Source organism: Pelodiscus sinensis, chromosome 16 (genome assembly GCF_052426305.1).
Source record: "Pelodiscus sinensis isolate ZL-2025 chromosome 16, ASM5242630v1, whole genome shotgun sequence".
In the NCBI taxonomy this organism is placed as follows: domain Eukaryota; kingdom Metazoa; phylum Chordata; order Testudines; family Trionychidae; genus Pelodiscus; species Pelodiscus sinensis.
In genome coordinates, this window is record NC_143067.1 from 41,005,785 (window position 1) to 41,032,766 (window position 26,982).

Below are 26,982 nucleotides of genomic sequence, written 5' to 3' on the forward strand. Positions count from 1 at the left end.
GTGCAATCCTGGCTGACAACCCTCGTTTTGTTAATTTAAAACCATAACATTATTTTAGATATATCTAGATAAATCTAATCCTTTTTGTGTCCCAGTAAACTCTGTGTCTCTGTAATGTCTCCTGGTAGAGAGTTCATGAGGTGAATGAATCCTGGTGAAAAACTTTGCTTTCTTTTTTACAGTTTACAGTTAGTTCCTCCTCAGTTTTATTGAATGCCCCCTAATTACTATATGAGGAGAAATGGGAAACCAGAGTATGTTACTGTCCTTGCTCTGTGCCATTCATTGTTATGGTTCTATCATGCCACCTCTACATAGCCCGGCCATATAAAACTGATTTGCCTGAGGCTTAAAGTAACCCTGCGATCTACTCCCCCACATGCTCAGAGGCAGCAGCGGAACAGTGGAAATCCTATCAAACTATCAGGACTGAACCTTGGAAGGGCAGCAAAGTGTTTCTCAACCATGCTGAGGTAAATGGCATCGATTGCTGAAAGGACAGAGCATCCCAAGTCACTTTGCTCAAGGAAAGTTTGATACTTCTTTGGAGATAGGGACATAATGCAAAATGACCTTAGCAAGTTAGAGAAATGGTCAGAGGTAAACAGGATGAAGTTTAATAAAGAGAAATGCAAAGTGCTCCACTTAGGAAGGAACAATCAGTTCCATACATACAAGATGGGAAGCGACTGTCTAGGAAGGAGCATGGCGGAAAGGGATCTAGGGGTCATAGTGGACCACAAGTTGAATATGAGCCAACAGTGTGATGCTGTTGCAAAAAAAGCAAATATGATTCTAGGTTGTATCAACAGGTGTGTTGTAAGCAAAACTCGTGAAGTCATTCTGCCGCTCTACTCTGCACTAGTTAGGCCTCAGCTGGAGTACTGTGTCCAGTTCTGGGCGCCACATTTCAAGAAAGATGTGGAGAAATTGGAAAGGGTACAGAGAAGAGCGACAAGAATGATTAAAGGTTTAGAGAACATGACCTATGAAGCCAGGCTTCATGAACTGGGCTTGTTTAGTTTGGAAAAAAGAAGATTAAGGGGGGACATGATAGCGGTTTTCAAATATCTAAAAGGGTGTCACAAGGAGGAAGGCGAAAATGTGTTCCTCTTGGTTTCTGAGGACAGGACAAGGAGTAATGGGCTTAAAGTGCAGCAGGGGAGGTTTAGATTGGACATTAGGAAAAAATTCCTAACTGTCAGGGTGGTCAAATATTGGAATAAATTGCCAAGGGAGGTGGTGGAATCTCCCTCTCTGGAGATATTTAAGAACAGGTTAGATAGACATCTGCCAGGGATGGTGTAGACGGAGCTTGATCCTGCCTTGAGGGCGGGGGGCTGGACTCGATGACCTCTCGAGGTCCCTTCCAGTCCTATTATTCTATGATTCTATGATTCTAAAGGAGAATGACACTGCTGGTAAAAACTGAAATATATTGGCTTTGGCTGAATTGCCTATAACTGTGCCATTGGCCAAGGTCTACCCCAGTACAAGAATTATAAAGGAGTTGCTGTTAATATTGGGAATTTCCATCCCACTGATGTTTTAACTGGTAATGATATTTTAGCCATGCCTAGGCAAGCCTCAACTCAGTCAGAAGGAGTATGGCTTTGACTTACCTGGCTTGTGTATAGACAACAAGGAGGGCATTGGGGGTGTGTGTGTGGGGGGGAGTAATGCCCCAATCCTTTGTCAGCTGAATGTAACAGTTTGTCCCTGGAGGAGGGGTTTGGTGATAAACCCTAGTCTGCTTTTAACGGAAGTGAGACTCACAAGGAATTTGCAGGGACCCAACATGCTGATCCTTCCCTGGACAAGGAGAAGGATGAGGCTCAGAGTTCAACTCCTTCCCGGGAAGAAAGGGGCAGATTTATTTTCTAGAAAGAGGCTTATTGTACAAGGAAGCTCCCATAGGTATGTCTACACTGCAATGCCATTTTGTCATATCTGAGTATCCCGAAATAGCCCCCCCACGTCTTCACAGCAAGCCTGTTATTTTGGGCTTGCTATTCCTACGTCCCTGTAAACCTCATTCTATAGGAGTAAGGGACGTTTCAGAATAGCACTTTATTTTGAAATAGCATCCGGTGTTGCTCAAATTGCGTATCTTATTTTGAGTTACGGTGCAGTGTAGTCGCACCCATAGTGAAACCCTGCTGAGATTTACAAGTGGGTATTGATGCCTGGTGAGTGCTAGATAGAGGTGATGAAGGTAGCTCATGATTGTCCCTTTGCCGGAGGCTGAGGAGTGGAGAGAATCCTGTGATAGGCCGAAGCAAAATTTCCACACAGACGTTTGAGATGGTGAAAGATTATGATGATATTTGTGCTTTGTCAAAAGAGTTAGGGGTTAAAGGAACCCATCAAGACACCCTTGCAGCCTGTGCCCATCACTGAGGCAGTGTTTGTCAGAGTGTTGGTAGATATTGTGGGACCCAGATCTAGACCTTCTAGGAATGGGAAGAAATATAATGTGTGATGGGTTCTGCCAGCAAGTATCCTTCAGCCACAGCTCCATCTAATATAGACTGCTGCCCTAATTGCTTTTCTGGCAGACTAGGTTTTCCCAGAGAAATTTTGTCAGGCAATGGTCCAAAGGCCATGTCTTTAGGTCTCAAGCAATTTGTGAGTTGTGTTGACTGCAGCTTATAGAAGCCTCCCCCTATCATCCAGAAACCAACTATCTAGAAGAAAGAGTCAATGGAAAATTGAAGTTCATATTGAGAATGTACATTGCTTGATGAGGGAATGACAGGGGTGTGTGAATCCCTTCTTTGTTACTCATTACAGATGTACAGTCCAATCATGTACGGTGTGGGTCTCCTTTGATCTCCTTTAAGGGGGTCAGGTAAGATGCCTCAGTGTACATTGAGAGCCATGGGAGGGCTGTAAAGAAGTGCAGAGATGCCTGTGGAGGACCATGTCACTCCTTTTAAAGCAAAATACAGGACAATGTAGCACTTTAAAGACTAACAAGATGGTTTATTAGATGATGAGCTTTCGTGGGCCAGACCCACTTCCTCAGATCAAATAGTGGAAGAAAATAGTCACAACCATATATACCAAAGGATACAATTTAAAAAAATGTAACAAATATGAAAAGGACAAATCACATTGCAGAACAGGAGGGGGATGCGGGGGGGGGGGGGTAGGGGGGAGGAAGGAAGGTAAGTGTCTGTGAATTGATGATATTAGAGGTAGGGAGAGTGGGATGTTTGTGAGTTAATGGTATTAGAGGTGATAATTGGGGAAACTATCTTGGTAATGGGTGAGAGAGTTCAAATAACCTCCCCAATAATACCATCCTTGCCACCATGGATGTAGAAGCTCTATATCCCAACATCCCACATGAAGACGGATTACAAGCAATTAGAAACACTATCCCAGAGGACACTACTGCCAACCTGACAGCAGACCTATGTAACTTTGTTCTCACCCACAATTATTTCCAGTTTGAGAACAACTTATACCTCCAGATCAGCGGCACAGCCATGGGTACACGCATGGCCCCACAGTATGCTAACATCTTTATGGCTGACCTAGAACAACGTTTCCTCAACTCCCGTCCCCTTTCACCCCTCCTCTACCTACGGTACATCGATGACATCTTTATGATCTGGACTCATGGCCAAGAAACACTGGAGATATTCCACAGAGATTTCAACAACCTACACCCCACCATCAACCTCAGCCTGGACCGTTCTACACGAGAGATCCACTTCCTGGACACCACTGTACAAATCAACAATGGAAAATTAGACACCACTCTCTACAGAAAACCCACCGACTCATACAGTTACCTACATGCATCCAGCTCCCATCCAGAACACACCACACGATCCATCGTCTATAGCCAAGCCCTTCGATACAACCGCATCTGCTCTAATCCCACTGACAGAGACCAGAAGCTTCAGGATCTCTACCAAGCATTTATAAACCTCAACTACCCACCCAGAGAAACAAAAAAGCAAATTGAAAGAGCCAGACGAATACCTAGAAACCATCTACTTCAAGACAGACCCAAGAAAACCAACAATAGAACACCACTTGTCATCACCTACAACCCCCAACTTAAACCTGTCCAACATATTATCAATAAACTACAGCCTATTGGAACAGGATACCATACTCAAAGAGGCTCTGGGAGACAGACCCATAGTCTCCTATAGACAACCACCTAACCTCAAGATGATTCTTACCAACCACCATAGGATATACCACACTAATACCAACCCTGGTACCTTCCCTTGCAACAAACCCCATTGCCAGCTTTGTTCACATATTCATTCTGCTGATACCATTATTGGACCTAACCAAGTGAGTTATAAGATCAAGAACACATATTCCTGCGCATCCAGAAATATAATCTATGCTATCATGTGCCGAAAGTGTCCGTCTGCTATGTACATTGGACAAACATCTCAGACATTTCGCCAAAGGATCAATGCCCACAAAACAGATATCAGACAAGATCACAAAGAGAAAACAGTTTCTTGCCATTTTAACCAGAAAGGACACTCTCTCAATGACTTAACCACCTGCATTCTGCTACAAAGACCTTTTACATCTGCACTTGAAAGGGAATCCTCTGAACTGTCATTCATGTTAAAATTCAACACTTTCCAAAAAGGACTCAACAAACATTTGAACTATCTCACCCATTACCAAGATAGTTTCCACAATTATCACCTCTAATACCATTAACTCACAAACATCCCACTCTCCCTACCTCTAATATCATCAATTCACAGACACTTACCTTCCTTCCTCCCCCCGCCCGTATCCCCCTCCTGTTCTGCATTGTGATTTGTCCTTTTCATATGTGTTCATTTTTTTTAATTGTATCCTTTGGTATATATGGTTGTGACTACTTTCTTCCACTATTTGATCTGAGGAAGTGGGTCTGGCCCACGAAAGCTCATCATCTAATAAACCATCTTGTTAGTCTTTAAAGTGCTACATTGTCCTGCATTTTGCTTCAGCTACCCCAGACTAACACGGCTACATCTCTATCACTACTCCTTTTAAAGACATTTTAAAGGCTCTGATGGACTTCATGCACTAGAACCTGGAAAAGAGCCCGCAGTCTAAAGAAATAAAATGGCAATGAATATGATCTGTTGTGCTGATGAGGGAGCATTTGCTGTGCTTGTAATTGATTTGGTAAGGGAGCATAAGGAAGAAACTCCTCTGGAGAGCACTGAGATTTGGGGAAAGGGGAAGTTGGACACAACCCAAAAGCAGGAGACGTTGGCCCTCTTAAAATACCACAAATAGGTATTTTCCAGCCTGCCAGATTTAACTACCAAAATAGTGCGTTGTATTGAAACTATAGGGCCAGCATGCAAAAGGAGAAATGCAAAACCAGTTCAGGAGGAGATGGAAAGCATGCTAGACATGGGAGTGATTACTAAATCAAAAAGCCAAAAGAGGTAAAATTATAAGATTTTGCGTGGGTTATAGAAGGACAAATGTCATCACCCACCCTGATCCTTCCCCGAGGCACGTGACAGAGAACATAAGAACGGTCCAGGAGCCCAGTAAGCAGTCTTTTGACTGAGGCCAATGCCAGGTGCTCCACAGGGAATTAACAGAATATGTAAACATTAGGTTATTCATGCCTTGTTGCCCATTCCAAGCTTCTGACAAATAGAAGCAAGGAACACTTTCCTTGCCCATGTTGGCTAATAACTATTCATGCACCAATCTTCCATGAATGTACCTACTTCTTTTTTGAACCCTGTTATACTCTTGGCCTTCACAACATGTTTTAGCAAGGAGTTCCACAGATTGACCATGCATTGTGTGAAGAAGTACTCCCTTTTGTTTGTTTTAATCCTGCTGCCTATTAATTCATTTGGTGACCTCTAGTTCTAGTGTTATAAGAGAGTAAATGACACTTCTTTATCTACTTTTTACACACTGATCATGATTTTATACACTTCTATCATATCCTCCCCTTAGTCATCTCATCTGAGAATGATCTGTATTCTGGTGGCTGGCTGAGAGTGGTCCAGGTTGCAGGCTACAGCAGCAAGGCCTCGCAAGGCACCCCAGGTTACATGGCAGGGATGACACAGCCCTCTGATGGTCTAGATTGTACTGCAGTTTGACACACTTATCCACTTCATTATTAAGAGTCCTGGACTTTAGATGTTTCTTTTTTAAAGGAAAAAGATGTTTAATTTCCAAATCCTCTCCCTGCATCTATGAGATGCTGACTTCTTGGATCCCTGGACACTTTGACTCTAATTGTAAAAATTATGCAATGAAATGACATCTTTTTGTGTTTGAAATGCCGGAAAAGTTAGGTCTGGAAAGTACCCAGAGCAATTCAGGGTAGTAGAGAGCAAATCCATGCTATGCACTGTGCAAGCATTGAATCAGTCATGGTCTCCGTCCTGAAGAGCATACAATCTGCCATAGAGCCCGCAGCCCAAAAGGCTTAAAGCCTCTGAAAGGTCAAATTCTGAAAGGTTTTTTTCATTCATATATTTGAAACACAATTAAATAACCTGCTTTTACATTGGGCTTCTGCACTATTTTGTCTCCTGAGACTATGTGAACTTCTTATGTTTAAGGATAAAAAGCTTGTCCCTTCCACCTGCACAAGTTGGTCCATTAAAAGACATTACTTCCCTACCTTGTCTGTTACACGATCACTATCCCTACTTTTTCCCAGTGTACATTCAGACACATGTACTCAGTCAGCTGTTGAAGATTTTCTGCTGGTCCAAATGAAAACAGACATGATATATAACCAAGGTAGACACTAAATAACACTAATGCAATGTCCATGGCAGATACTTTGAGTACATCAAGTCCCACCAACTGGGGAACCTCAACAAACCCGACTACATGAAAGAAACCTCCTAGTATTAGACTTATTCCAGGATTTTAATGATCATATGGTCTGAAATTAAGATCGGCTGTCAAGAAAATCTTCAAAATTTCCCAAAATAATTTATATTTACCAATAAAATAAACCTTACATAGAATTATAGGTGATGTTTATAAAGTAAATATAATTACACATTTCTTTCCTTGAGAAATTAGGCCAACTGTAAGGAGTAAACAGTGTCCAGGCCGAGAGGAAAGGTAAGCTAAGAATGGAAATCGCTAGACCAGACTTGATACCTTCACGCCACAAGGTGCCACTGTTGGCTAAAAATACGTTTTCACAGAAAGGGAAAAACACAGCTCCTCCCACCGACCCCTATTCAGCCCTGCAACACAGCAGAGATTCAGCGGCACTGCCCCACGGAGCGCTTGGAATCGCACCTCCGCCAAGACTGCCGAGAAGATTTTTCTGGAGAAATTCGGGGATTTTATTGTTAACCGGCGTCCGCCATGGACCTTCTGCGGCGAGAGGCGCTGGGCGCGGGGCAGCTGCTGCGCTGGGTTCTGCTCCAGGCGGCCTGGGCGGCGGGCGGCGGCCAGCTCCATTATTCCGTGCCGGAGGAAGCCGAGCCCGGCACGCTCGTGGGCCGCCTGGCCCAGGACGTGGGTCTGGAGGTGGCGGAGCTGGTGTCTCGGCGGTTGCGGGCGGTGGCCAAGGGCGGCAGAGACTGTTTCGAGGTAAATGCGCAGAGCGGCGCGTTGCTGGTGAAGTCGCGGCTGGACCGGGAAGAGCTGTGCGGGCCGAGCCCCCGGTGCGCCCTGGACCTGGAGGTGCTAGTGGACAAACCGCTGCGGCTGTTCCCCGTGGAGGTGGAGATACGGGACATCAATGACAACGCCCCGGCGTTCGCTGTAAGCAAAGAAAATCTGTTTATCTTAGAATCCAGACCTCCCGAGTCGCGGTTCCCGCTAGAGGGCGCGTCCGACGCAGATATTGGCACAAACTCGCTGCTCAGCTACACACTGAGCCCCAGTGACTATTTTACTGTAGAAACACGAACGAATGATGAAAAAAGTAAATCGGTTGAGCTGGTGCTAAAGAAGCCCCTGGACCGAGAGCAAACCCCCGAGCACCGTTTATTGCTCACGGCCACCGACGGGGGCAAACCAGAGCTGACGGGCACAGCGCAGCTGGTGATCTCGGTCCTGGACGTCAATGACAACGCGCCGGTGTTTAACCAGTCTCTTTACAAGGTCCAGATATTAGAAAATGCACCAAATGGGTCACTAGTAATGAAACTCAACGCCACAGATTTGGATGAGGGGCTAAGTAAGGATATTTCATATTCCATACGCAGTGTCACTGCGCCCGCTCAGAGCCCCATGTTTATCATTGATCCGGACACTGGTGAGCTGAGAGTGAACGGAAAATTGGATTTCGAAGATACTAATTTATACGAGATTCAAGTGCAGGCAACAGATAAAAGCACGTACCCTTTGTCCGGACACTGCAAAGTGCTGGTGGAAGTGCTGGACGTGAACGACCACGCCCCCGAGCTGGCGGTGACTTCCCTGTCGCTGCCGGTGCCGGAGGACGCCTCCCCGGGGACAGTGGTGGCTCTTCTGAGCGTCTCGGACCGGGACTCGGGAGACAACGGCAAAGTCAGCTGCTCCATCGGGCCGGGCCTGCCCTTCCGCCTCGTGTCCACCTTTAAGAATTACCACTCGCTGGTGGTGGCGGAGGCGCTGGATCGGGAGCGCGTGGCTGAATACGAGGTCGTGGTGCGGGCCAGGGACCAAGGGGCCCCGCCTCTGTGGGCCAGCAGGCGGCTGGTGGTGCCGCTGTCGGACGTGAACGACAACGCGCCCGCGTTCCCGCAGGCCGTGTACACGGTGTTCGTGCGGGAGAACAACCCGGCCGGGGCCCCTGTGCTGAGCGTGTCGGCCTGGGACCCGGACTTGGGGGCGAACGGGCGGGTGAGCTACTGGGCGGTGGAGAGGCGCGTGGGCGAGCGGCCCCTGTCCAGCTACATCTCGGTGCACTCGGAGAGCGGGCAGGTGTCCGCCCTGCAGCCCCTGGACTACGAGGAGCTGCAGGTGCTGCAGTTCGAGGTGAGCGCGAGGGACGCGGGGCTGCCGGCCTTGTGCGGGAACGTGAGCGTGCAGCTCTTCGTGCTGGATGCCAATGACAACGCGCCCGTGGTGTCCCCGCCTGGGTCCGGGCGCGGCGCGTTGGGGCCCGAGCTGGTGCCGCTGTCGGCCGGCGCCGGGCACGTGGTGGGCAAGGTGCGAGCGGTGGACGCGGATTCCGGCTACAACGCCTGGCTGCGCTACGAGCTGCAGGAGCCGCGGGCGGCGGGGCCTTTCCGCGTGGGTGTGTACAGCGGGGAGATCAGCACGGCGCGGGCCTTGGAGGAGGCGGACGGCCCCAGCCGGAGCCTGGTGATCGTGGTGCGGGACCACGGGGAGCCGGCGCTGTCCGCGACCGCCACCGTGAGCCTGTCGCTGTCGGAGCGTGCCCAGGCGGTGGCCTGGGAGTCGGGGCCGCCGCGTGCGGGGAGCGCAGGGCCGGCGGGCGCCATGAACGTGTGTCTGATGATCGCCATTTGCTCGGTGTCCGGGCTGTTCGTGCTGGTGATTGTCCTGTACGTCGGGCTGCGCTGCCCGGGGGCCCCGGAAGTGACGTGCGGGCCCGGGAAAGGCCCGGGGGCGAGCGCGAGCGAAGCGGGGAGTTGGTCCTATTCGCAGCGCCAGAGCCGGCTGGTGTATGTCGGGGAAGGCACCGTCCGGAGCGACCTGATGGTTTTCAGCCCCGTCTGCCCGAGCTCTGCAAAGATTGAGGGGAACGTGAAACAGGAGCAGCTGCTCAGTGATGGCCAGGTTAGTCATGCCATAAGTTCTATGAGAGTTTGTTAGAAAATGTTTAATTTCTGTAAAGTTTTAGGATTTCATGATGTGGTGTTGGTGAAATCCGGAAATTGAAGTAAGAATCGCATTCAGGAACATTTCCAAAAGGGACTCTTGGTGAGTTGGGTGAGCGGTAATTGTTATGGGGATGTTTTTTTTTTAACAGAGTGAGATCGATGTAAACTTCTTTGCTGTTGGATATATTACCCCAAAGTTATTTATTTAAGAAAAATATAGTTTAGCATTCTAAGGTGCAATGTGAACGTGACTTTTCCAATTGGTCATATTCTGTTGGGTCATATTCTCTATTTCTTCAAAGGGATATATTTTAAAGGAATGGACCCCAGGTTTTCTCTAGGAATATTGTGACTTTCACTCTTTGGCTGATAAAATCTGATTGCTGCGTTTCTAGGGCTTTTGTGCCCAATACAGTGATACATTTCACAAATGTAGTTGTGCATGGTGTTCAAGGAGGCATCCCCTTGTGTGCAGTCCTTTGGGTCAATTCTATGGTATTCTTCAGAACTCTAAAATATGTTTCGGAGAAAAATCTCGCTCAGAAACATTTTCATGGGTGATAATTCCAGTGTCCCCCAGGCTTCAGAAAGTAAGGGCTAATTCACCCAAAATCCTTTCCGAAAGGGGAGTTGTTACTTGGTATTTTTTAAAATCTGGATTTGAGACCATGTCTGTACCAGGTTCTCGTAATAAGAAAATATTGGGATGATGAGATTTTTACAGTTCTTGTTTATCCATAAAGTAATGATAGCAAGTGAAGAGAAAAAGTCAAATGGAAAAGAATCGCTCACAATTGCATCACATGAAGGCAAATAACTAAAAAGTGACAAGAATTTGATACCTTAAACCTGATATTAAATGAGGATAGTAGTACAATAAACATCACAGAAACTTGGTGGGATGATAATAGTTGGAAATCATAGTACTTGGAAACAACATATGTAGTCAGGATACAGTAGGTCCTGCTGATAGGGGAGTGGCACTCTTTGTGAAAGAAAGCACAGAGTCATGAGTCAAATATAGTAAACAGCTTAAATCAGATTATAGTAGAATTTCTATGGCTAGAAATCCAGCGTTTAAATAAGAACAATGCCCGAAAAGGAATGGTGTCTCTAGCCTTTGTTTGTCAGAGGCTGGGAATGGGCGACAGGGAGGGATCACTTGATGATTCCCTGTCCTGTTGACTACCTCTGGGACACCTGGCATCGGTCCCTGTGGGCAGACAGGACAGTGGGCCAGATAGACCTTTGGCCTGACCCAATATGGTCCTTCTTGTGTAAGAGTATATCGCCTAAATGAACCACTGCACTAGATGATTGGAGGATAACTAAGATTACACAAATTTTTATAGTGGCTTCAGAGGCCATCCTCACAATTACAGACTGGTCAGCGTAACTTTGGTACCAGGAAAATTGGTTGAAATGATAATAAAGATCATAATTATCAGGTAGATGAACATGATTTATTGGGGAGAGTCAATGTGACTTTTGTAAACGGAAATCATACCCCACCAATCTACACAAATTCTTTGAATGGGTCAACAAATGTGGACCAGTGAGATGCAGGGGCTGGTGTACTTGGGCTTTCAGAAAGCCTTTACTTTAACAAGGTCCCTTATCACAGGCTCTTAAGCGGAGTAAACCGGTATGGGAAGGTCCTCTCCTGGATTACTACTGGTTAAAAGATAGGAAACAAGGTGTAGGATAAATGGTCAGTTTCCAGAATGGGGAGAGGTAAATAGTGGTTTCTCTGAGGCATCCTTATTAGGACCAGTCCTTTTCAACATATTAATAAATGATCTGGGCAAAGGGGTAAACTGTGAGGTAGAAAAGGTTGCAAAGGCTAGAAAATTACTCTATATAGTGCAGTTTAGAGCAGATTGTGAAGAGTTACAAAGGGATCTCTCAAAACTGTGTGACTGAGCAACATAACTGCAGATGAAATTAAATTCTGATAAATGAAAAATAAAACATATTGTAAAACATAATTCCAACCATACATTCACCAACCATACATGTGAATGACACAGACAAAATTAGCTTTTTCTACCTAAGAAAGAGATCTTGGAGTCATTATAGGTAAATTCTCTGTAAACATCCACTCAATGTGCAGTGGTAGTCAAAAAAGATAACCATGTTAAGAACAATTAGGAAATAGTTACTCTGGTGGGCTATATCTATCATAATGCTTCTATATACACACATGAAATATTCACATCTTGAGTAATGTTTGCAGTTCTTGTCATCCAGTCTCAGAAAAGATCTATTAGAAATGAAAAGGGCACAGGAAAGGATTAGGAGTATGGAACAGCTTGCATGTGAGGAGAGATTTAAAAGACTGTAACTTTTCAGCTGTATCATAAAAATCTATAATATCATCAATGACGTGGAGAAAGTGAATAAGAAAGGTGAAGGCATAAATAATACTAACAAAAGAACCCGGGGGGGGGGGGGGGGGAGGGGTGTCACGTGATGAAATAAATAGGCACCAGGTTTAAAACAAACAAAAAGGAATGCTTCTTCACAAAATGTTCAGTCAGCCTCTTCAACTCATTGCCGGGGATATTGTGAGGCCAAAACTATAGGTGGGTTCAAAGAAGATGTAGATAAGTGTATGGAAGTTAGGCTCATCAGTGGCTATTGGGAAAGATGGCCAGGGTGCTACCCCTGCTCTGAGTGTCCCTAAGCCTCTGAAAGTGAGATACTGGTACTGAACAGCAAGGATCTGATCACTTGATAATTGCTCTGTTCTGTTAATCCCATTGAAGCCTCTGGCATGGGTCACTGTTGAAAGGCAACATACTGGGCTGGATGGACCTTTCATCTGGTCCAATTGGTCAGGTTTATGGTTTTATCTTCAGGGTATTTAGCATATCGAGGAACAGTTAATTGCAGACATCTTGTTACATAAAGGCAACATTAAATCTATAGCAGAGAGGGCCGTGGAGTGATTTCCAAATGTGGAGAAGAAGAAAGCTACCCTTCCAGAATCAACAGCTTCCTACCGTGTGCATACTGTGAGGCTATGTCTACACTGGCAGCTTCTTGTGCAAAAACTCTTCCAGAAGAGAGCGTTTACACTGGCATGTACTTTTGCGCAAAAGATGTGGTTTTGCGCAAGAGCATCCATGCCAGTGTAGATGCTCTCTTGCGCAAAAAAGCTCTGATGGCCATTTTAACCATAGGGCTTTGTTGCCTGTCTACACTGGCCTCTTGTGCAAGAAGAGTTGCGCAAAAGGGCTTATTCCTGAGCGGGAGCATCAGAGTTCTGGTGCAAGAATCCTTGATTTCATACATTAGAATGTCACTTTACTTGCGCAAGAACACGCAGCCAATGTAGACAGGCAGCAAGTTTTTGTGCAAGATCACGCCAGTGTAGACACAGCCACAGGGTACATCTACATGGCAGGGCAAAAGTCAAATTAAGATGTGCAACCTCAGCTACATCAATTGCATAGCTGAAGTCTAAACAGCTTAATTTGGCTTTTGATGCTGTCTACACAGCAGAAAGTCAAAGGAAGAGCACTCTTTGATTTCGCTTACTCCTTGTGAAATAAGAATTACAGGGATTGAGTAAGAAGTCCTTCTCCATCTCCATATTATTTCAAAATAATGGCTTGAAATTTTGTTATTTCAAAATAACATTAGTTATTCTGAAATAATGCTGCTGTATAGATGTACCCTTACTGGCCTGAGAAGATACACTATGTTGCTTTCCGAAATGATTGATGTGAAGAAGAGCCCTTGAAGACATCTAAGACGTATTGAAATTCTTGATGGTTAGAGTCTACTGATATTTCTTCAGTTTTTGGAAAATTGAACTGGCTGATTAGAAGTTGTCTGATGCCAGAGACTCCCATCCAGTGCTCTCGGCTAGAAAAATTCCTAAAGGCAGAGAAGAAATCCAAATCTGTTCCACGAACTGTACTAATAACTTGAAGCTCCGTGTCATTTCATTTTGTAGTTACTGTAGTGCACAGTTGCTGTGCATGATTATTAAAGTTGGTGTTTGCCCACATTACATGGCAATCTGAGGTAGATAAAGGAAAGACATTATTTAACTGAAGATTCAGGAAAAGCAGACACAAAAGTGTTGTTGAAATCCTGATCAGATGTATATTGAATGGGAAGCCAATTTCTAAATGCTGAATTTTGTGGAAGAGACGGGACATATTTCTGCAGTTGAGGAGATGGAAAGGAGTATTGACATAGATTAACTTTCTCCTGAAGATGCAGATATGAAGCCATAGTCTATATAAAATAATATTTTAAATACAAGATATAAAAATGTTTTGCACACAAGAACCTATTCTGTGCCCTGTTTGTCTATATGAAAGCACCCACATTGAATGTTCTCAGAGAGGAGATCTTTATCTTCAAGGGATCTCTTCTGAGATGTACTAGTGTAAGTTGATAGGAAAATTTCCCTCCAGTTAGGGAAGTTACCTTCTGTCCATCCAATCTCCATGGCATGTATAATAAGGTGAGTGCATAACACTATACCTATCTAGAAGTGGTTGTGTGCTGATAATGCAATCTGGTTGATATGATAAAGACACATATTGCTACATCCCAATCCAACAAATCAATGATCCTTATGTAGAGTCTGAAAGATTTTGTATCCTAGAGTATGAGTGTTGCTAAGAGAATTTAAATTCTTCTCCAGAGAAGCAGCATGAACAAAACTATGGATAATTAATATAATATTTAGAAGCTTCAGGGGGTAGCTGAGTTAGTCTGTACAGGATAAACTTAAAAAACAACAAATGGTCTGGTAGCATTTTATAGAGTAACAAAACATGTAGATGGTATCATGAGTTTTTGTGGGCACAGCCCACTTCTTCAGATGACTAGAGTTTTTAGGTTTTTAGGAAAATATTGTTTAAATATCACATGTATTGGAAAAATGCTAGAAGTTTTGAATAATTTCCTACAAGTGTTGTGCGTCAGATGCTGATGGAAATCAGAAAAAGGATTCTCATTATTCCCCCATGTACTTAAATAATAAAAATACAGAATAACTGGTGACTACTGAAGAATTAGAAAACAGTAATTCAATTACAACCCATAATTTTTTACTCTTCTGCTTACCCTCAAGTACCACACTTGTGGTGGGAGAGGTCCAGGTTGGATATTAGGAAAAACTATTTCACTAGGAGGGTGGTGAAGCACTGGAATGGGTTACCTAGGAAAGTAGTGGAGTCTCCATCCCTAGAGGTGTTTAAGTCTCGGCTTGACAAAGCCCTGGCCGGGTTGATTTAGATGGGATTGGTCCTGCCTAGAGCAGGGGGCTGGACTTGATGACCTTCTGAAATCTCTTCCAGTTCTATGATTCTATGATAAGGGGATGGGTTGATGAGAGAATATGATCTTGGTAACTAATTGACCATTCATTTTCAGTGGGAAATATGTCAATGGAGGGATGATAGGAGTTACTATAGAGAATTTCTGGGTGTCTGGCTGGTGAGTCTTGGCCACATGCTCAGGGTTTAGCTGATCGCCATATCTGGGGTCGGGAAGGAATTTTCCTCCAGGGTAGATTGGCAGAGACCCTGGAGGTTTTTCGCCTTCCTCTGTAGCATGGGGTGCAGGTCACAGCTGGAGGACTCTCTGCATCTTGGGACCTTCAAAGTATTTGAAGGCTTCAATATTGGAGATATAGGTGAGAGGATTATTCTAAGAGGGGTGGATGAGATTCTGTGGCCTGCAGTGTGCAGGGGGGGTCAGACTAGATGATCATAATGGTCCCTTCTGACCTTTAATCATTTCATAGATTCGTAGACTTTGTCTTTATCGATGAGAAATTAGGGTGGCATTGTCCTGCATGCAGACAGGTGTCAGGAAAATAGATTTCAACTGTGTGCGATCATAGACATCGATGGGCACTAGAGGGAATTACACAACGTTCAATGGTTAAACAGCTAAGTGCACTTCAGAATTTACTCCTGTTGGATTCTGCAGTTGTTGCATTAAGAGACATTGTAAAACTGAAGAATTCCAAAAAGTATAGTAATTGCAGTATCATGTTCTAACCATGTCCTTGCAATCTGTATTCACTTTACATACTGATTCCAGTAAGTAGTGCCACTGAAGCACAGTAGGTATGAAGTAGTTATTAAGGGTGAAACACACAGGACTGCGTCTTCAGAGTCTAAGATCTTGAAGAGAGGGAATAGGAGTTATCTGTAGACTACAATATAAATGTAAAGCGTGTACACAGCAAAAGAGGGGTAAAATACATAATGAAAGACTGAGTTTACAAGCTGATAGAGCAAACGATGCACTTCAGGTGCCCTCCGGCTGTTTGAAGATAACCATTCTAAAGGGGCCCAGGCTCTGAAGTCATCACAACAGAAAATAAACGACTAGCATAATAAAGTTTCATACAATGAAAAGATGAGGGCAGCCAGGCGCTACTAATGTTGCCACTGGATATCTAATGAAAACAAGGCATTTCAATATACTCCAACTTGTTACACATTTAAATACTCCGATTGCCACAACATTTACAAACGTTCTGTGAAAAGACTTTTTTGAAAATGTGACAAGACTAAAACAATAAGAAAAAACCTACAAGCACAGGAAAGGAAAAGAAAATGTCGCATTTATACATTTGGTCGCACGGTGCCGCTGTAGACCACAAAAAGCCTTCTCCGAGAAAGGAAAAGGGAAGCCCCTCCCAGGATTATACTGGGATTCACGTCAACAGCAAGGGCGGATCAAATCAGACGCGACCCGCTCCGAAGAGAAGGGAACCGGCATTTCAAAATTACCTGCATTCGCCCCGTCTCAGACAGCGAATTTTAAACGGGAGCGTCCGCCATGGCCGGTCCGCGGCGAGAGGCGCTGGGCGCGGGGCAGCTGCTGCGCTGGGTTCTGCTCCAGGCGGCCTGGGCGGCGGGCGGCGGCCAGCTCCATTATTCCGTGCCGGAGGAAGCCGAGCCCGGCACGCTCGTGGGCCGCCTGGCCCAGGACGTGGGTCTGGAGGTGGCGGAGCTGGTGTCTCGGCGGTTGCGGGCGGTGGCCAAGGGCGGCAGAGACTGTTTCGAGGTAAATGCGCAGAGCGGCGCGTTGCTGGTGAAGTCGCGGCTGGACCGGGAAGAGCTGTGCGGGCCGAGCCCCCGGTGCGCCCTGGACCTGGAGGTGCTAGTGGACAAACCTCTGCGGCTGTTCCCCGTGGAGGTGGAGATACGGGACATCAATGACAACGCCCCGGCGTTCGCGGTGAGCGAGTTAAATCTGTTCATCGCAGAGTCCAGACTGCCGGGCTCGCGGTTCCCGCTAGAGGGCGCGTCCGACGCAGATATTGGCACAAACTCGCTGCTCAGCTACACACTGAGCCCCAATGAACATTTCAGCCTCGACTTGCAAACGAAAAACGATCAAACCGCGTCTCCAGATCTGGTCTTAAAGAAACCGCTGGACAGAGAGGAAAGCCCCAAGCATCGTTTAGTGCTCACAGCCACTGATGCGGGCAAACCCGGGCTCTCCGGCTCAGTTGAGCTGCACGTGACTGTCCTGGACGCCAATGACAATCCGCCCGAGTTTAACCAGCCCGTCTATGAAATAAAGTTGTGGGAAAACGCGGCGAGCGGTGTGCTAGTGGCGACACTCAATGCCACCGATTTGGACGAGGGAACTAATAAGGACATTTTCTATTCTTTCATCAGCCTCCTTCCGCCTAGTGGCAGAGACTTGTTCAGTATAGACACAGACTCTGGGGAGATCAGAGTGAAAGGAGAGATTGATTATGAAGAGCACAATTTATACGAAATCCGAGTTGAGGCCAAGGATAAAGGGAATCCCCCACTAGCGGGACACTGCAAAGTGCTGGTGGAAGTGCTGGACGTGAACGACCACGCCCCCGAGCTGGCGGTGACTTCCCTGTCGCTGCCGGTGCCGGAGGACGCCCCGCCGGGCACAGTGGTGGCTCTTCTGAGCGTCTCGGACCGGGACGCGGGAGACAACGGCAAAGTCAGCTGCTCCATCGGGCCGGGCCTGCCCTTCCGCCTCGTGTCCACCTTTAAGAATTACCACTCGCTGGTGGTGGCGGAGGCGCTGGATCGGGAGTGCGTGGCTGAATACGAGGTCGTGGTGCGGGCCAGGGACCAAGGGGCCCCGCCTCTGTGGGCCAGCAGGCGGCTGGTGGTGCCGCTGTCGGACGTGAACGACAACGCGCCCGCGTTCCCGCAGGCCGTGTACACGGTGTTCGTGCGGGAGAACAACCCGGCCGGGGCCCCTGTGCTGAGCGTGTCGGCCTGGGACCCGGACTTGGGGGCGAACGGGCGGGTGAGCTACTGGGCGGTGGAGAGGCGCGTGGGCGAGCGGCCCCTGTCCAGCTACATCTCGGTGCACTCGGAGAGTGGGCAGGTGTCCGCCCTGCAGCCCCTGGACTACGAGGAGCTGCAGGTGCTGCAGTTCGAGGTGAGCGCGAGGGACGCGGGGCTGCCGGCCTTGTGCGGGAACGTGAGCGTGCAGCTCTTCGTGCTGGATGCCAATGACAACGCGCCCGTGGTGTCCCCGCCTGGGTCCGGGCGCGGCGCGCTGGGGCCCGAGCTGGTGCCGCTGTCGGCCGGCGCCGGGCACGTGGTGGGCAAGGTGCGAGCGGTGGACGCGGATTCCGGCTACAACGCCTGGCTGCGCTACGAGCTGCAGGAGCCGCGGGCGGCGGGGCCTTTCCGCGTGGGTGTGTACAGCGGGGAGATCAGCACGGCGCGGGCCTTGGAGGAGGCGGACGGCCCCAGCCGGAGCCTGGTGATCGTGGTGCGGGACCACGGGGAGCCGGCGCTGTCCGCGACCGCCACCGTGAGCCTGTCGCTGTCGGAGCGTGCCCAGGCGGTGGCCTGGGAGTCGGGGCCGCCGCGTGTGGGGAGCGCAGGGCCGGCGGGCGCCATGAACGTGTCTCTGATGATCGCCATTTGCTCGGTGTCCGGGCTGTTCGTGCTGGTGATTGTCCTGTACGTCGGGCTGCGCTGCCCGGGGGCCCCGGAAGTGACGTGCGGGCCCGGGAAAGGCCCGGGGGCGAGCGCGAGCGAAGCGGGGAGTTGGTCCTATTCGCAGCGCCAGAGCCGGCTGGTGTGTGTCGGGGAAGGCACCGTGCGGAGCGACCTGATGGTTTTCAGCCCCGTCTGCCCGAGCGGCGCGGAGAAGCAGCAGGCGCTGACACCAAGTGCGGCAGGACAGGTGAGTCGCTGCGCGGAGTGTGTGAGGAGTCGCCCGGAGCCGCGGTTTGGGGGATTGTGCTGCAGGTGTCTCGCAGAGTGGCGAGGATGACGCTGTGTAGTGGTGGGTGGGCTGAAACGTCTGTGAAACCGACCGGCAGCGCTTAGTTCCGGGAGCAGGTCGATTCTTTTTCATAATGAACGTTAATATATTTAACGTATTTTTCTCCTGAGTCCGTGTGTAACCCGGAGACATTTTAACGATGCTCTGCGGGGAAATCCCATGTTTGACTTCCCAGTGAAACACAGTTCCCGCCGCGGCGTGGTTTGATTCTGATCAGCTGGAGCTGTGCAATAGCAGCATCGGTTTGCAGTTCGGTTCAATTAGCTCTGGTTGAGAAGCTGTCAGATCTGCCGGACTGATTGATAACGAAATCAATAGGAATACTCCGTCAAGGAGAAGGTCTGCTTCGAACCCAGCAGTCGATCAATCCGGAGATAGACGCTTGAATGGAAATAGTCGTTTGAATCAGTTAATTAAAACGTTGCTGGTCCCCCCGCCCCGCCAGTTCCTGACTGTTCGTTAAAATGCGGGAATGGAGAGACTGTGCTCATAGGGAAGATGAAGGTTCCTGTTAGGAACAGACACACACAAAAAATCACTTTTTTCAGTGTCCCAAGTTCATTTGGAGAGAAAAGTCCATTCCTGTTTTCCAATTCTGTACAAAATTCTCCCGGCGAGGTGAGAGTTCCTGTCCGCGAGTAGATTTGGAATCAATGGCGGACCGGTGTTTCCTCTTCCCGACTCTGGGGCAAACCCATTGGCATAATAGTGTGTGGTGAAAAGCAATGACAAGTGTTAGATGGAAGCGCCGAGTTTCAACTGTCCTCTCTAAATACAAAAGCTAAATAAATACTGGAGATGGGTGGATCTGACAAATGGAGTTTAGGAAAGTCTCTAATTATGGGTTTAGATTTCAGAAATTTCAGCTATTGATGTACTGAGAAGAAGTGGTTGAAAAGAGGAGAGGGTCTTATCTTGATTACACTAGTGTAAATCCAGTGTAAGTAGCGGCTCCAATGGCCCCATCCTCTTTCTGCATGAAACAAAATACAGCTATTGGCTACAATAGGCAGCACTCACACGCTGGAAATCCCACTTTCTAAGTATTGATTCATAAAGATCGTTTATTCTCTAGACCCGTGGAAAGTGCCTTACCGGATCACCCCAACGTCTGTAGCACACTAGTAGATGTCTCCCGGAAGGGGGAAAATGACAAACGCTAGCATGCCTGTGAGAAGCTTCTTCTTAACCCAGGGCAGTTATTGGTTGCTTGGATCTTGAAGTAGGAGGGTTATATTTTTAATATCTTTTTATTCTGCCTGGTGAGAGAGAAGGTATCTCCGAAACGCAGAGTCGTGGGGATGAAGATCCAGGTAATGGCTGTTAATTGTAGCATAATCATAGAACCAGAGAAATGTAGGGCTGCAAGGGCGGTCAGAAGTCATCAGATCCAGTCCCTACTCTGGTGAGCCAAATGACCACCTCCCAGACAGGTGTTTGTTCAAGCTGTTATTAAAGATGGGGGTTCCACAAGCACCCTTGGAAGCCTGTTCTAAAGTTTAGCTGCCTGTCAGTTGGAAAGTTTTTCCTAATTTGTAACGTGCTGCTTCTTCTGCGTGCATTAGGCCAATAAGCACTGAAAGAAGGCAATTAGATTGGCTTAACGTGATTTGTTGTTTACAAAGCTATGCTGGCTATTCCTTAAAACCCTGTTACCCTCCTGGTGCTCATCCATTCACCGATTAATCATTTATTCCAGAATCTGCCCAGCTATGGAAGTTATTATGCTGACTGGTCTATAATGCTCAGGTCCTTGGTCTCCCTTTTTAAGAATGGGTACTATGTCCCTCCTTCAGTCTTCTGGAACTCAGCAGACCTCTACTTCTCTAAGATAATTGCAAATGGTTCCGAAATTGCTTCAGCTGGTTCTTTAAATACCCGAGAATGAATTTCATAAGGCCCTCTTGACTTGAATTATAGCTAAGAAGGTATCTAAATATTCCTTGACCTGTTCTTTCCCTACTTAAGTTTTCATTCCTCAAATTATTTTCTGCTGGTCAGTCTCGTTTAACACTGAATTTATGTTTGGTCATGAGGCATAGATATAATGCTTGCCCCCCAAAAAGGAAATTGCAAGTAAGCGTAAGTTTAAATTAAACTCTAGAGTTCATGGATGTCAGGGACGACCACCCTTTTTCTATTTGATAGTAAACAAGAAATAAAATTGGATTATAGGAATGGATAGATATTCATCTGAATGTTCTTTCCCTTTTATCTGAGGTAAGACTATCCAGCAGCTCTCCCGTCACTGTAAAATTTAGTTTATTAAAAAATACGCAGCAATTACCGAGAACCAGAATATTGTTTGAGTGAAAGCAGAACAACGCGACACTGAAGGAAACAAAATAAATATTGTCAGCGCTTAGGTATCTACCAGGGAATCTATGCCAATGGCAATCTGTGTAATTGTCTGTTACGCTGGTCTAGGGAAAATCCATACATTCCCCCTTACAGGAATTAAGGATAATAGAAATTAGCTGTAAATTAAACTGGGGTGGCAGGCACATTGCAACAGAGTAGCCGCAACTTCTAAGAGGAATTTGAGCGCACGGAAGCTACTCGTTGAAGGAACACACTTAAATCAAGACTGATGCTGGTTTCTGGGTTCTCCTCAGAGCATCTACCACTTTCAAGAAACACGAGGCGGCGCTGCCCGAGATAGTTAACCGGAAAAGTCCCCACTGGTGCTGGTTGGTTTGAGGATTTGGAGAGAAGGAGATACCAAATCTTTCCGGGCTCTAGGACTGGGACACAAACAGGAAAGAATTAAGATGCTGTTGTTGGGTTTTGTTTTGTTTTAAATAAAACTTTCCTGCTTCCACACTCCGAATTGCCCAGCGAGGAAAGACTGTGAAACATTTTTAAAGATTTCATTCAATTAACAATCGTTTACAAAGGAAGTTAATGAAGCTACTGGCCGCAGAACTGTGGAGGCTGAATTCAGGTAATATGTTTACAAACGAACACACAGGACACAAGTGTTACGGTGAAGTAGAGGCGACAAAATGCTTAATTTTGTGACGAATCCATTTCTCCGTGATCACTTCAAATGCTCTGGCGCACTCGATCGGTCACAACTAATGAAACTATTTTGCAACTGGGGAGTCATGAGACCATCGCAAATTCTTGATAAAAATCCCTGTCCTGCATACCGCCATCGCATGCAGCTGAGTCCTTTGTAGAGACAGATGGCTGGCTGCTGCGATTCAGAATCTCCGTATCCGAATGTGAAAATAACCTCCCTTAATTGTACCATGCGTAGGATGGGTGAGTGTGGTTTTCTGTGTAACTAATTCCCAGTTTGCGAGCACTTCAGCATCTCCCGATGCGACCACTTACAGAAAGTTAGAAAAAGAAATGTTGCCTATTTTGCAGATAAACTTTTAAAAGTAGCGACACAGATCGGCCGCGCAGCAGAGAAAACAAAGAAACCAAACCAGTGTATTGTCGCAGGTAACGCCTGTTTAAATTACTTTCCCCCTCTCCTCAGTCCTGCTCCTGTTGGTCTCACGTGATTTATGTCGTGGCTTTTGCTCATTGTACAACGAAAATAACAAGAACAAACTTCAGGGGCACAATTAAAGCCCAAATAAAAGTTTGTACTAAAGATATAAACATGCAACTCCTAACTACTCCTACCATCCTGCTTCTCTGGCTGATTCCCAACAGGCAGCACAGTAAGCTCTGATCCCCAGAGGGATCACTGACTAGTCAAAGAGACACCACCCTGTCCCTATAGATTATAACGTGGAACTGGGGGGATACTCTATCATTCAGAGCCGCAGTGAAACACTTGACCTGCCTACGGAGCCTCGTCGTATTGCCTTTTAGAAATTCGGAGACCTTTTTCCTGTCCCTATCTTTGACACCATTAAGAGGAAATTCTCTGATATATTGACCTATGTTGGCTGATTACACATAGTTATCTGTTATCTTACACATGGCCAGTGAGCTGACTGTAACTTGATAATGAGAAGATTGTATTTTCTATGCTTTCTGAAAGTTAGTTTGATAAGAGAAAATATTTTCCAGTACAATTTGGTTCATTCCCATATACAGTTATTACACATGTACTCTTCTACATCCCAGGTCATAGATCCCCCACATTATCACCGTCTGCCTACATCGATCTGTCAATCAAACGACAAACCACCAGCAGCTATTTCTAGGCAGTGTTAATAACGATTTAAAACATCAGCAGACATAATTATTTCCCCTGAATATAATTCTCCATAATATCCGAAAAGATCACCTTACGCGAGAACCGAAGACAGACACACACCGGTAGCCAGTTGCCATGGGCGGAGAATCAAAATATTAAGGAACAACCGTGGAGAAAAATAAAGTGGTTTTGCATTTATAACTTCAGTCACAAGATGGCGCTGTCTACTTAAAAAGGACTTGCCTTAAACACGGAAAATCAGAGCGCAAGTGCGACTGAGAGCAGTGGGAATGACGCTCGGGAAGATGGCGGAATAATGCGGCAGGAGAAGGGGCTGGATTTAAAGCGTTAACTTATGATATTTTCATACGTAGTTGCAAGAATTCTCTACATTTACCAGCCACGAAGCAGTGACACTTGACAAAGAAAAAGGCAGCGGCCACAGTCCGCCATGGCCCCTCTGCGGCGAGAGGCGCTGGGCGCGGGGCAGCTCCTGCGCTGGGTTCTGCTCCAGGCGGCCTGGGCGGCGGGCGGCGGCCAGCTCCATTATTCCGTGCCGGAGGAAGCCGAGCCCGGCACGCTCGTGGGTCGCCTGGCCCAGGACGTGGGTCTGGAGGTGGCGGAGCTGGTGTCTCGGCGGTTGCGGGCGGTGGCCAAGGGCGGCAGAGACTGTTTCGAGGTAAATGCGCAGAGCGGCGCGTTGCTGGTGAAGTCGCGGCTGGACCGGGAAGAGCTGTGCGGGCCGAGCCCCCGGTGCGCCCTGGACCTGGAGGTGCTAGTGGACAAACCGCTGCGGCTGTTCCCCGTGGAGGTGGAGATACGGGACATCAATGACAACGCCCCGGCGTTCGCGGTGAATGAAGACTTTCTGTACATATATGAATCCAGACAGCCGGGCTCGCGGTTCCCGCTAGAGGGCGCGTCTGACGCAGATATTGGCACAAACTCGCTGCTCACCTACATACTGAGCCCCAATGAATATTTCTCTTTAGACGTGCAAAGAAAAAATGATTTGAGTAAATCGTTAGTGCTGGTGTTAAAGAAACCGCTGGACAGGGAGGAAACCCCCGAGCACCGTTTACTGCTCACGGCCACCGACGGGGGCAAACCGGAGCTGACGGGCACAGCGCAGCTGGTGATCTCGGTGCTGGACGTGAATGACAACGCGCCGCTGTTTAACCAGCCCGTCTACGAAGTCAGAATATTAGAAGGCACCGCGAATGGGACATTAGTTATCAAGCTGAACGCCACGGATTCGGATGAGGGGGTTAATAAAGATGTCTTATATTTCTTCAACAATCGTGTTCCCTCAAGTGTCAAACAGATGTTTAGCATAGATCGAAATACAGGAGAGTTCCGAGTTAATGACGAACTAGATTTCGAAGACACTAATTTGTATGAAATTCAAATCGAAGCCATTGACAAAGGAACCCCACCTATGGTCGGACACTGCAAAGTGCTGGTGGAAGTGCTGGACGTGAACGACCACGCCCCCGAGCTGGCGGTGACTTCCCTGTCGCTGCCGGTGCCGGAGGACGCCCCCCCGGGGACAGTGGTGGCTCTTCTGAGCGTCTCGGACCGGGACTCGGGAGACAACGGCAAAGTCAGCTGCTCCATCGGGCCGGGCCTGCCCTTCCGCCTCGTGTCCACCTTTAAGAATTACCACTCGCTGGTGGTGGCGGAGGCGCTGGATCGGGAGCGCGTGGCTGAATACGAGGTCGTGGTGCGGGCCAGGGACCAAGGGGCCCCGCCTCTGTGGGCCAGCAGGCGGCTGGTGGTGCCGCTGTCGGACGTGAACGACAACGCGCCCGCGTTCCCGCAGGCCGTGTACACGGTGTTCGTGCGGGAGAACAACCCGGCCGGGGCCCCTGTGCTGAGCGTGTCGGCCTGGGACCCGGACTTGGGGGCGAACGGGCGGGTGAGCTACTGGGCGGTGGAGAGGCGCGTGGGCGAGCGGCCCCTGTCCAGCTACATCTCGGTGCACTCGGAGAGCGGGCAGGTGTCCGCCCTGCAGCCCCTGGACTACGAGGAGCTGCAGGTGCTGCAGTTCGAGGTGAGCGCGAGGGACGCGGGGCTGCCGGCCTTGTGCGGGAACGTGAGCGTGCAGCTCTTCGTGCTGGATGCCAATGACAACGCGCCCGTGGTGTCCCCGCCTGGGTCCGGGCGCGGCGCGTTGGGGCCCGAGCTGGTGCCGCTGTCGGCCGGCGCCGGGCACGTGGTGGGCAAGGTGCGAGCGGTGGACGCGGATTCCGGCTACAACGCCTGGCTGCGCTACGAGCTGCAGGAGCCGCGGGCGGCGGGGCCTTTCCGCGTGGGTGTGTACAGCGGGGAGATCAGCACGGCGCGGGCCTTGGAGGAGGCGGACGGCCCCAGCCGGAGCCTGGTGATCGTGGTGCGGGACCACGGGGAGCCGGCGCTGTCCGCGACCGCCACCGTGAGCCTGTCGCTGTCGGAGCGTGCCCAGGCGGTGGCCTGGGAGTCGGGGCCGCCGCGTGCGGGGAGCGCAGGGCCGGCGGGCGCCATGAACGTGTCTCTGATGATCGCCATTTGCTCGGTGTCCGGGCTGTTCGTGCTGGTGATTGTCCTGTACGTCGGGCTGCGCTGCCCGGGGGCCCCGGAAGTGACGTGCGGGCCCGGGAAAGGCCCGGGGGCGAGCGCGAGCGAAGCGGGGAGTTGGTCCTATTCGCAGCGCCAGAGCCGGCTGGTGTGTGTCGGGGAAGGCACCGTCCGGAGCGACCTGATGGTTTTCAGCCCCGTCTGCCCGAGCTCTGCAGAGAACAGGGAGAGAAAAATAGACCCGGAGTTGACAGGCAACGAGAATGGAATGGTGAGTTTCTCTTGGGTATATTCGCCTTGTAGTTTTCTCTAATTTTGTTGGTTATTTGTGTTTACATACCCATTAAAAATGGTGAATCCGCCGGGTTTCTCTTCAGCTAATCTTAGGAAATATATTCAAGACAGTACATCGCTTCCCAATCTCCCTTTTTGCGTTCAGCATTATAGCACTGGGCATTCTTGTGTTTCTCACAGGCGTGCCATCCTTCTTTGAGAGTAGTCCTGCGGTTGTCTGATGTTTTTCTTTTCTGTGGTTAACGTTTTCCCAAGTTCAAATAATTTAAAATGAAATTTACCCAAAAAATGTCAGTTAAAACTTTTGATCTGTTTCTGGCAATGAGGTAAGGGGCAAAATGATGCTTTGATGTTAAAAAAACAACAACCAGTTCTTACAAGTATTTTGTGATGTTCCTCTTTGATGCAGGGACTTAAAATTTGTATCTGGGACTTTCCTATGGCTCTCTCAATGACAGTTCACTCTTATGTAGTCAAGTTTTACTTCTTCCACAAGCTCAGTTAGCACATGTTCAGTAGAGACTTTTTATAATTTGCCAGTTTAATTATCTGAAGAGTCTGTATGCAGCGAACATGCTTTATCCCCTTTCAGATGCTGCATGCCAATTGGAGTGAGTACACATGTGGTTCCCCAGATGGTGATTAAGCATCCTTCATCCCAGGAATACAGGGACTCAGGAGGCCTTTCCTCGCAATTCCTCTTGTTGCTGGCTGTGGGACTCTGTAGTGGCAGGCACTGGAACTAAGACTAAGAGACAATGTTGTGAGGTAGTGTGGGTACCTTGCTGGTTGCTAGGCTTGGGTTGTGAGTGACCTCCACTGGCTGCTGTCTGCAGCACGGCCCAGCAGGGCAGGGGATGAGTCATTATGCAAGGGGGCTTTGAACCTGTCTGACCAGTTATCCCCCAGGGAGCAGAA

At 48.1% G+C, this 26,982-nt stretch overlaps 1 protein-coding gene across 5 annotated transcripts in view; it reads left to right on the top strand.

The window, feature by feature from the left end:
• LOC102444260 (protocadherin alpha-C2) overlaps nt 1-26,982 on the top strand; it is a 178,581-nt gene that overhangs the window by 19,383 nt on the left and 132,216 nt on the right. The window contains exon 1 of one of the 5 annotated variants that reach the window (XM_014579524.4): nt 7,354-9,723. The exons of 2 other annotated variants lie outside the window; for them this stretch is intronic. In XM_014579524.4, coding sequence (XP_014435010.3) covers nt 7,354-9,723 — 2,370 coding nt within the window. Of the gene's footprint in view, nt 1-7,353; nt 9,724-15,835; nt 18,951-18,995; nt 26,042-26,982 lie in introns of those variants that run through there. 2 more of the 5 variants (XM_025190741.3, XM_014579522.4) reach the window with 2 other exon arrangements.